Here is a 12,154-nt window from a genome sequence, read left to right as displayed (position 1 = left end):
GACGCTGGATTTCTTGATGATTTGGTCCTCGTTGATCTTCATGGCTTTCAGTACGTCAAGCATGATCAGGTTCACTGAGCTGCCTCCGTCTACCAGGATCCTTCTTACTGTGGTTGTTCCAATATGCATAGAAATTACCAGGCCATCATGATGAACATCAGGGATGCCCACCAGGTCACAATCATTGAAAGTGATTGTTGGGATATGATCCGGTTTGCAGAGTGATACGGTCCTTGGTGTCCTGGCTATCTTTTTTGCCGCTGAACTTGTTAGGCCACAAATTTCTGATCCGCCGGATATGAATTTTACTTCATAGATTGGTGATGGTGGAGGGAGACTGCGATCCTGCTTATGCTCCTGATTCTCTTTATCCTGGTTTGCATTCCTGCCTTTTGTCTTGATCAGGTCTTTCAAGTATCCAGATTTTAGCAGGTAGGCTACTTACTTCCTGAGGGTAAAACAATCATCCGTGGTGTGTCCAATATCCATGTGAAATTCGCACCATTTAGAATTGTCTCTTATGGGATTTGGATTTTCTGACTTCCTAGGCCAGCTGACATCTGATCCCATGTTGTCAAGTCTCTGGATTAATCCTGCAATATCAACACTGAAGTTATGTTCGGAAATAGGTGGATAAAATTTAACCTTACTTTGATACTCATGAGCCAGGTTAACTTCTGACTGATCTGGCCTGGAATATGGAGTAGGTCTATAGTTGTTTCCTTTGTTGCTCTTCCTACTACTCTTTTCATGATCCATTGGTCTACTGGGTGATCCAAGTTTATAGCTTTTATCTTCTTCTAGCCTGATGAAAGCAAGAGTCTTGGCCTGAATGTCCTCGAAGGTGTGGCAGGGATACTTAGTGAGCTCGTTGTATAAGTCGCTATATGGTAGTAACCCCTGTCTGAATGCCTCCACTGCTGTTCCAACGTCACACCTGGGTATGGATACTTTTTCCTTGTTGAATCTTGCAAGAAATGTCCTGAGAGTTTCATCAGGCTTCTGTGTAACTCGGTAAAGGTCACTGGATCGTTTCTCTAACTCCCTGCTACTTGCGAACTGCTGGTTGAAACTGTTGATCAGGTTGGCAAAGGAATGGATGCTCCCAGTTGGCAGGTTGATGTACCATTGCAGAGCAGGGCCGGTCAAGGTCGTTCCAAATCCCTTGCACATGCAAACTTGTCTAAACTCGCTGGGAATAAATGCAGCCAGCATTTTCTGCTTGTAAAGAGCAACGTGATTTTGTGGATCCGTGGTTCCATCATAGACCCTCATGGATGAAATTGTGAACTTTTTTGGTAGGTCTACTTTTGCTATTTCGTCTATGAAAGGCGAATCAGCATAGCTGTCAGGGGCAGCTTCTTCCATGCTGGCAGGTACTCCAGCTATCTTATCGAATTTTTCGTTGAGTTTCTTGATCTCCTGAACCACTGTCATCATGATGGCTGCTGCGGATTCATCAGGTTTGTCTTTACCATCTTTTGGTTCATCATCACCATCAACATTAATGAATTTAGGAATACTTGGGCTCCCAAAACTGGAAAAATTAATATTTTTAATGATTGATGCAAATGGGGTTCCTGGTTGGAATCTAGAGCCTCCCCTTGAGTTTTTTCTAATTTTTGCTTTAGAGCTGACTCAGATTCTTTTAATTGCAGGATTTCTGCCTCAGTTTGGACAACTCTTTCTTTCAGGCTTTCCAACTCAGCGATTTGTTGGAGAGCTTCATTCAATCGTTCTTCAACGGTGGGTTGGGCCATTTTTATAGGATTTTTGAATTTTTGTAGGATAAGAAAAAAGGATTTAAAGAGCTAGATGCCCCACGGTGGGCGCCAATTGTTTTGTGTGGATTTTGCGCAAGGCAAAATCAGGTCAGGGTAGAGTTATGCAAGGTTAACTAGCTCTAAATGGTCTATTGGTCGGTCGCCAGGCTTAAATGTAAAGCTGTAAATACAATAACAATAAAAATAATAAGACAAAGAATTTTGTACGTGGAAAACCCTTGAATGGGAAAAAACCACGGGCACCAAGCCATGAGAAGATTCACTATGTAATTTGTGAGAATAATTGTATGACAATAACAATGCTTATATTTCTCTATGTATTGCGTATGTAATTGTATGCTTCTTCTTGTGTAAGAACGAGATGAGTCCAATATCTTCAAAGTGTTCCTTATATAAGCTCCAATCTTGAACGGCTGGCTGATATGGTATTGAATGCGGATTATTCTCTATTATTGCCTGTAATAATGGCTAAATATTCCTCCCTTAATTACTGCATTTACTACGAGATCTTCTCATTCAATGCTGCGTATATAATCCTTTTATAATACGCGTTTATGGTCCAATATCGTCCTGATATTTTGACCGTTGTCCTCTCCATGGCCTGGCGCCTATCTTCGTGTGTCCTGATAGCCTGACACCCTGACGGCCTAACAGTCAGGTTTAGATGAGATACTGACCAGGAAGGTCCGCGGATTTCCAGGCCTAACAATTACAAATTCAAGAATTCACATCGAGACTTTAATCTTGTAAGTGTGTTAATTCTAATGGTTCAATAGTATTATTGTAATGGTATACATTTGTTACTTTAATGATATGCCTGTGTTATTCTAAATGGTGATCAGTTAAGAATGACTCCCAATCATACAGGAAAACTGATAATGATAATTACTTCATCATCTAGTTGATTTGCAATAGACATAATATCATTGTATCATAGTGTTTTCTATATTGCATGTCCTTTCTTTTCCTTCTTATTCTGACGTTATTGTTTGGTCAGGATGTTTGCATCGATAAGACTAGTATCTAAGGTACAATAGTATTATTATAATGGTCTACCTATGTTACTTTAATGATGTAATTGTGCTAGTCTAATGGTATAACTCCTTAGTCAAATATTAGTTGATATTGTAATTCTAATGGTAAAACTATGTTATTGTAATAGTGTATCTTTACACAGAGGCATGGATTCTAATCCTTTATTTGAGTTACTTCGTATTAATAAGCTATCACTGTCAAAGCATAACCTTGACAAAGTTTTATTGTTAGTGTATAACTGTGTTATTGTAATGGTATAGTTGTGTTATTCTCATGAACATTTGTTTGGGGAATGCTTTTATATCAAGGAATGCTTTAGGATGTTGGCTGACTGGCTGGGGATTGATGAGAATGACCTAATTACTTGTGACAAAATCTTGCAGGACTAACATAATCCATTGTTCATTCGGATGGTGAAGAGTGCAATTGTGGTTGGTGTGTACTATAATGTATGGATGGTCAGGAATTCCAGTCGAGTAAATTGTTATATGATGCGTCCAGAGAAGTTAATTGATAAAGTCAAGTCAGAAATGAAGATAAGGATTTGTGCTGCTTTTCAAGGGGATATGAAGTCTCGTGATATTATTCCTTTAGCTCGTTATATACGAGAAATTACCCGCATATCCCAGATTGAAAGCACCAAATACTTGAATTGGACTTACCCTTAAATTTTTTTTTTTTTTAAAAGGAAGGTTGCTTAAAGCCGGTTTTATGGTTGGGGCGATAGAGTGTCGTACTAAAAGTTTGATGTAATTGAGTTCCTGAAAGTTGAGTAGATAGTCTGGTGGCTGCATTAAATTGAGTCATGGTCATGAAATGGTTGTATAAAATGGTTGTACTGGTGTTTAAAACAAGATGAGGTTGAACAAACGTCAAGCAAGAAGTTGAAGATTGTGCTGGAAAAAGATGCCAAAAAGGATAATAAAAAGAAATTGGTAAAGGTAGAGGAAGAGAAAGGAACTAATCTGTGTACTCAGATTGTGTTGACAGAACTTTAATTGAATATGCATGATTGATGTAATTTTGGAAGGATAGTAATCTGCTGTAGTCGCTATAAATTAATATTGCTGCTGTAATTTTGTGATATTGTTTAGAATTAGCAATGATATTTTATCTTATATGTTGTGATATTGTTTCTCAATAGAAAAAAGTTGGAGGGTTTCAAGATTCCTTGTGAATGTGATATTGTTTTGGCTAAAGTGTGATACTGTTGTGCGTGAAGTTTGATATTGTTCGGTAATGCTTCTACAACAATATGACGTGATACTTATGAAGATATATATTATTTCTTATAACTGTTTGGAAACTAGCAAGTAAAGATAGATATATGATATTGTTAATAGCATAGTGTGATATTTATTAGCACAATAACTTGATATTTTTTACCATATCATTTGATATTTTTTTTTAAAGAACCAAATCATTTGATATTATTAACACAATAAGGGTGATATTGTTTACCACATCTTGTGATAATGTTAAGCCAGTAGTGTGATATTGTTTACCACATCTTGTGATATTGTTTACCACATCTTGTGATATTGTTAAACTAATAGTGTGATATTATTCTCAAAGTCATTTGATATTGTGTCATAAAAGGTGATATTGTTTATAATTAAGTGTGATATTGTTTACTAGAACTTGTGATATTGTTAAAACAAACGTGTGATATTGTTTACCAAAAAAATAAAAGATTTTAGAAACCATATATTTTCTATTTAATAACATAAAAAAGAGGCAAATCCTGATACAACTATAATATTGTTACCATTATTTTACATTCCAACTCAAAAATGGAAAAAAATACAAATTTATAATCGCTTGAAACGATATCAAAGAATAAAGAATTTGTCTTTATAAGAGGAATGAATAAAAAAATATGATTTGTTTAGTTGATCATGCACTATAGACTTCGCCAGCATGCACACATACTCTTAAATAACCTCCAAAAGCGAAGAAATCTGCAAAAAAAAGGAAAACAAAGTACAAAATATCATCTTAGTATCATCTTTCAAACAAAAGAAATAAAACAAATATAAAAAATACACCATATTACAGCATTTACATCAACATTTTACATTATTTTACTGCAAATAAGTGACATTTTACAGCGAAAATACTATACTATAGCATTTTAGTGCCTTGATGACATTTTACAACTTAATTATGTAGTCAACTTGCCAAAATGTATGAAAATAGAGTACCACTAATCTTCACATTCAATATCACATCATACAAACAACAGTATCACACGTTTTCCGTTATCATAGCCAACATGTAATTCGACATTACTCATTTTACTGAACACAAACGATTACTTCAATTCTATCATATGAAACTGTAATTTTGCACAATTAAATAATGTTAAACCATAATTTTCGCGATTAAGACAATATGAAACCCTAATTTTCACAATTAAACAATGTTGAACCCTAATTTTCACAATCGATCAATATTAAACCCTAATTTTAGTGATTAAAACAAAAAAGACATCTTATAAACAACTACAACTTCAATTGATGATAGTAATTGATTCAATGTGTCGATATTATGAACGAAAAACGTTTAAAATCATTTATAAGTAAGATATTTAGAAATTTACAGCAAGAACATGAAAGTACACTAAATAACTTGACGATTAGTTCAATTTTTTTGATTTAATCCTATTAAATTGATGTAATTCAACATACAGACAATAATTTCGAACAAAATTAACATGTAAAATCAATTTAACACTACATAAGTTGAAATAAAATCGCAGAAATCAAAGAAAACGAGAAACAAATGTACCTTAACAATTTTTGCGCGAATTCTTGTGAGAGTATTCAATCTAGTGAATGAATAAATCTAAGATGTTGAAATACAGTTGAAATCGTGTTTGAATTTTTAGGTTTTCGCAGATTTTCAGTGAGATTTTTGAGAGGATTGTGATATATTTTGGTTTGAAATGTTTTAGATTGATTTTGGATTTTTTAGAGAGAGAAACGATTGACTGATTTTGGGAGTTTTCGGTGGTTTTGTTTGTCAATTTTCCTCGCGATATTGTTTTGTATATGGTGTGATATTTCATTCGTTACACTATATATATATATATATATATATATATATATATATATATATATATATATATATATATATATATATATATATATATATATATATATATATATATATATATATATATATATATATATAGGTCGGGTTCGAGTACGAACTAAAGTTCAAGACGAACCGCATTTAACCGATTTAAGAGACCACATTAAGCTGTTAAAAAACGAGCCCACACAAATCAATTCCTTCATCCTTACCCAGTACCCACCATGCCAACTCCCTTCTCCCTTGTTCTTATCCTCCACCATCGCTACCGCTACCACCACCAACACTCGTCGGAGCTTAGGCCATCATGTAAGTATCGAAAACGACGATTCTCAGTAGCTAGCTACGCCAACAAACCGGAGAACCACCAGCATTATTCGTCTCCTTCGCCGGCGACAAAAACGTCAATGGAGACCATTATCCGGCTCCAAATTTCCCGATAACCTCGCTATATCAAATAATTTATTGAAATCTTACTTCGTTTTTGGTAAATCTTTTATTTCAATCGAGTTCTATGAAGAAAAACAAAAGTAATTGGCGTACGGTTACGCTATGTGGCAGTCACGGGTGGGTTGCGTGGGTCACCGTGGTGATGGGCTATCGATGATGAGGGGATTCGAATGGGAGAGAGGTCGCCGATGGGAGGAAGTTCGCCTCTAAGGGCCGGTGATGTAGGGACGACGTTGTTGAGGAGTCAGTGTTGTCATTAGTGGTGACGGGGGTGAGGTTAGTGGACGGTGTTGCGTGGTGGGTTAGGTGTTAGTCGAGGGTACGATTGGTCAGTGGTGGTGGTCGTGAGGTAGTGTATCTGGCAATATTCATCCATGTATCCGGAATTATATTTGATGTATCCTCCTCATACTCTTTTAGTATGTGATCGCTCTAAAATAAGACCATATGCGTCATATTCACAATCAATCAGAGTATCTCATTGCAATAAACATTTCATATAATAACTTTTTTTTGCTACTTTTCAATAATTTGGAATTTAATGTCATTTTAGCATATGAACTGTAATTTTTTTGTGCAACGAAGATAATTAGGTAATCTCTGATCTATTCCTTCTGCATCGTACTCGTTGTGGTCGATGTTTTGTCTGTATAAAATACAGAGAGTTGGAGAGTTTTCGAGGAAGCTCGGATTAAAGCTTAGCACCAGGTAAAAATAAACAATCCTTCCGCCCGAAACTAGCATCTTAGATTAGCAGCTACATCAAGCAGATCGTGCACACATTCGACCAGGCCATATGCATATGGTCCGCTCTCTTTTCACCGGGAACTGTATAGTCTCTCAATTTACGGCCCCCAACTCGAACACAACTGAAAACAAATTCTCGAACGTTGAGACCCACAATATAATTAGAATCTTAGTCAAATGATTGGTTTATCGTTTAATTAACATGGACCGCAGCTGGCTAACATGATGTATTTGATCTAGTACTATAGGAATGTGTGTAGGCTTGAGTATCCATGCCTGTTTTTGTAATGAAGCAGGTGAAGGAAATGCTATGTATGAGGATTAGAAGTAAAATAATAGTAAAGTCGAGAGCTACGTTGTGGATAGATAGATGGTATATGTGGTGGGATGTAACTAGCTAGGAATTAACTCCCTGCTATGGTGTATTGTTTGGTGTTTGAGCTTTAATATAACAACTTATATTTTCCAAAAGAAAAAATAGAATAATCTTAAACTAATCAAATCTATCATTCAAGTTATTACTTATTACTGTTTTTAGCATTGGTCATCATGAAAGGGTAGGCATAATATACACCTGACATCTGATACTGATCGTCTACGAAAATGTTTTTATAAAAACAAGATTAGGGGTGGCAATGAGTAATTTTGACAAAGGAGTGTATCTAACTAGCTATAGATATGTATCTAGACACTTAAAAGAGTATCTAGTTAAACAAAGGTATGTATCTAGAAAGTTAAAGAAGTGTATCTAATTAGTTAGAGGTATGTACCTAACAAATTTAACGGATGTGTCGATTTTACAAATAAGAACCTGCCAATAAGTGTATCTAGCTAGTTAGAGATATGTTTCTTGGAACTTAAAGAAATGTATCTAGCAAGTTAGAGGCATGTATCTAACAATTTAAAGGAATGTATCTAGTTAGCTAAAGATGTGTATCTAGTAACTTAAAGAAGTGTATCTAGATAGCTAGCTAAGGGTATGTACCTATTAACTTAAAGGAGTGTATCTGCTAACTAATTATATGTATCTAGTAATTTAAAGGAATGTATCTATCCTAAAGTAACATGGGAAAGGGTTTAGGGTTGTATTAGGCGACCGTTGCGTGGAGCAACTTAATCCAACCCTAAACCCTTTCCCTTATTAGGGGCCGAGGAACGATGGTGGATTTTAAGTTTGTTCATACGATATATAGTAACTTAAAGAAGTGTATCTAGCTAGTTAAAGGTATGTATCTAGCATATTAGAGATGTGTATCTAAAAAGGCAAATGAGTATATCTAGTTAGTTAAAGAGATGTATCTATTAATTTCAAGAAGTGTATCTAACTAGGTACAGATATGTATCTAATAATTTAAATGAATGTATCTAGCTAACTAAAGTCTAATGGTATGTATCTTGACAACATATAGTAAATGTTATGTGTAAGCTAAAGAAGTCTCAAATCACTTGACATTATGAGATTAACGTGTATTTATGTAATAATTTGACATCACTATGTCACAAGTACAAGCTGTGTAATCATTATTCGTCGGTTACTCGATAATGTCCAAATTTCAATTTAGGAATTCATATGCGATCAGTTTCAATTTCCATGGAGCCAAAGACTCATAAATGTTTATATAGAGTCAAATAACCATTTTCCTTTCTACTACTACTTGATTAATTATATGCGATAAAAGTACAAGTCGTGAAACCAATATCCTTATAAGCCCACAATCCTTGCTCATGCCGGATTTGGCCATGGCTTCCATGATATCATGTTCAAATCTCATGACTTCATCCTTAATTTGCAGTTATGAGGACTCCCTCAATTGCATATCCTTCTGAAGTTGATCAAACTGTTCTGCCAGCATCATGACACGATGTTCGTGTTCCATTATTAATTTATCTTTATATTCCAGGTCCCTCCACAAACCCAGGCGTTGAAACTGTGCTGATTGAGCTGATGCAGCACTTGTACCCACTGCAGCTCGAGTGATAGTGAGCTTAGCTCGAAGATCATCAAGACCATTAGGTACTGCATTGCATCACAAGTTGCAGTCAGCAAACCAGGATCATAACACTGATATATGACAAGTTTAAACTTTACAGGCACCAAAAGTCGAAACCTTGATCGAGATGGTTGAAAACTTGAAATCGGTCATTCTTGCTACAATGTTTTTTAAATGTGTTGATCTCATACATGTTTCTAGTTAGACCAGTTCATGTGTACTAATTTATCTATTGACTGGATACGAAACAAGTTCACCAGATAATGTTGCTGAGTTTGTTTCGATGAATGGAAACGTTCCACATTTGGTCAAAGAAAAGATGAAATGAGACCTACTCAATATGGTCGAGGTCAGTGTCAATAATCATTTAATCAAAATCCTACTATCCAACAAACTTAAGTTTATTTATTCATTTACCTGAATCGTACGAAGTATCATATTAAGGCCACCATACCCAAGCATGGCCCTTTTTAAGGGTTTTGAAAATCACCCTGACAGTATTTTAAGGCGGCATTAGCCTGGACATACAATATCATGGTCTAACCAAAGATATTTAATACTTTGCACAATGCTAGACCAAGCGTAGAACTCAAACAGGCTCATACAACACACAACATGTCACTACTAATAACCAACTCGTAATCATAAAATTATAAACCAACTAGGGAGTGTATAATTGGTATGAGAATAAAATCTAGTAAAATTTATTCATTTAAAAAAGTATAAGCTACCAAAAAAAAGTTAACTGCAGAGATAATTTGACAAAATCCACCACAGAAAAGTAATTGTCTATTCTTTAGTGAAAAATGTGAACTTAGATATATACAAATATTAGTAATAGTTTTATAACTTGAAAATCTTCAAAATGATATTGCAATTTATTGTTGAACTCATACAGACTCATTGCTATAAGCCTATAATGCAGATTGGTATTTGGCAGGAGTTGATCATACCTGGTTTGGTGTGTGATCTTTGAGCCATCATACTTAATGTTTACTCTCTGCACAAAATTGATTACAACAGTCGACAAAAATTCAATTAATCATATTTCAGTTATTTCGGATGTTTCGGAGCAATGAGAGGAAAATAAAGAGATTTACTGATGGCGAGGCGACATTGAAAGAAGCTTGGATTTGTCAGCTGACCATTTAGCATACTCATTCCCCTTGCGAAAAATTTGATTACATTAACTGCTTTGCCCTCCATTTTTGGCATCAACATTTATCATTCGTCTTAACAATAATACTCCATAAAATACACATTTTAATATTATGTACCACTCAGCAATCATTAACATTTAATGACAGTAATCGAAACTTCTGCAACTTCTAAAATTCGAACTTCAGAAAGTCTGGATACATATTTCGAGTTGTGTATCTAAAGGGATTGATATGTGTACCTGGAGGTGTAAGACATGTATCCACCAACTTAGCACCACCACTCGTTCCCCCGATGTGAGTGTTTAGCTAGCGCCCCACCACCGACCATCTCACCCTCCTTACCACCAACGATTAACACTATATATATCCTCACCACCACCCGTTTACCTCCTCATCACAGCTACTCCCCACGACCACCTCTAATCTATCACACCCAAGCCCACCAACTGAAAATCACATACCCACGACAAACCACAACAACCCGACTCTCGACCACAGACCCATCACGAACCTAATTCATATCTGCCGTCAGACAAGCGGGGAAAAGTGCAGGAAAAGAGCAACAATATAGCCATAGTCGGAGAAGGGTTGAACGAAAATACAGACTACCTTCAACGACTATCACGTTTTCAGCCATCACAACACCGCACTGTATCAGCCATCACAATACCGTCGTCGGCGCCGACAACTTAATTCAATCCCATACATTAACATCTCGATTAGATTCGAAATTTAACGAGGAGTACATCTATATGATTGTTTTGTCGAAATTACTTGTATATTTGAGTAGACCTAATAATTGCCTCATGAATTTCAAGAGAAAACAATTAGAAAATACTCACGATGAAAGACGATTTCGCGTTGGAGATATGAATGGTGGTCGGACTTCAGTTCTCCGACGTGTTTAACCGGCGTCAATAGCCGTCAGCGGCAACGGTGATGAACCAATGGTGGAGTGTCAGTAGTTGAGTATTGAGGGGATTTGATAAGAGTGAGAAGATAAGAGAGTGGGTGGGTTAGTTTATCTAAGCCTTTCATCTCGGTTAATCTGTGGGTTTCGTTGAGTTCGTAGGTTCGCACCGAACATTGAGTTCGTACAAGATCCTAATTCTATATATATATATATATATATAAATAGGATCTCGTGCGAACTTAAAGTTCGGTGCGAACTTACGAACTGACTAAAAAAGCTAAACCATCGCGCGTTTGAAATCAACATCTTACCACTTTTCTTCTTACTTCTGCTTCCTTACCTTTTCAATTTACCATTCTCACATAAAGTCACCTCACCCCAAACCAACTGACGTCGACACCTCCGACCTCCGGCCACCCATTCACAGGGCTTACACCGACCACCCACACGTCGGATCTGGGTTAGTTATGGTCGATTTAAGGGGAGGACATGTGGTCGTGGAGATGAGAATGAGGGGTGACGATAGTGGCCAGATAATCGCCGGCGTCATAGGGGTTGTCAGAGATGTCACTGGCGTGGTCTGGGTGGCCGTCGACGATACCTGGTGATATAGTGTGTGGTTGTACGGGTAGGGGAAATGTGGTGGGTGTAAAAGGCATGAATTCTACTTTGAATGGTGGTGGTGAGCGATGATGATGGATGGCGGCGGTGGTGGTAAGCGATGATGGTGGGCGGTGAGAGTGGTGGTGGCGGCGGTGGATACACAAAATAGAGCATATCCTAGAGCAGATATCATTGATAACCTGGCATTTTTAATCAACGTAGGAGTGTGCTTCTTAGTTGATGCAAAAAGAAATTGGGATGTTTGTTTATTCAAGGACATAGGAGTACCAGAGATATTATGATTACTTACAGAGAAGTTGTGATATTTAAATAACTCTGGAAACTGAGAGTCTGATTGTCCGATTTCATTAGAGC

At 36.4% G+C, this 12,154-nt stretch overlaps 1 protein-coding gene across 4 annotated transcripts; it reads right to left on the bottom strand.

Moving 5' to 3' along the window:
* Nucleotides 1-8,663: 8,663 nt before the first annotated feature.
* On the bottom strand, nucleotides 8,664-11,290 carry LOC141627421 (nuclear envelope-associated protein 2-like). Of its 4 annotated transcripts, XM_074440695.1 has the most exons (4): nucleotides 10,503-11,281; nucleotides 10,204-10,268; nucleotides 10,057-10,103; nucleotides 8,664-9,129 (listed from the first exon to the last, which is right to left on the bottom strand). In XM_074440695.1, exons 3-4 carry the CDS (start codon nucleotides 10,085-10,087, stop codon nucleotides 8,906-8,908), a joined length of 255 nt encoding a protein of 84 aa, XP_074296796.1. In that variant the 5' UTR covers nucleotides 10,088-10,103; nucleotides 10,204-10,268; nucleotides 10,503-11,281; the 3' UTR covers nucleotides 8,664-8,905. The 4 variants fall into 4 exon arrangements, 3 of the variants coding, with proteins under 3 accessions (XP_074296796.1, XP_074296797.1, XP_074296798.1); XM_074440696.1 differs by lacking the exon at nucleotides 10,204-10,268 and having other exon boundaries at nucleotides 10,503-11,290; XM_074440697.1 differs by lacking the exon at nucleotides 10,204-10,268 and having other exon boundaries at nucleotides 11,106-11,256.
* Between the last annotated feature and the right edge of the window lie 864 nt (nucleotides 11,291-12,154).

Source organism: Silene latifolia, chromosome Y, assembly GCF_048544455.1.
Source record: "Silene latifolia isolate original U9 population chromosome Y, ASM4854445v1, whole genome shotgun sequence".
NCBI lineage: Eukaryota > Viridiplantae > Streptophyta > Magnoliopsida > Caryophyllales > Caryophyllaceae > Silene > Silene latifolia.
This window is presented reverse-complemented; position numbering and strand designations above follow the sequence as displayed.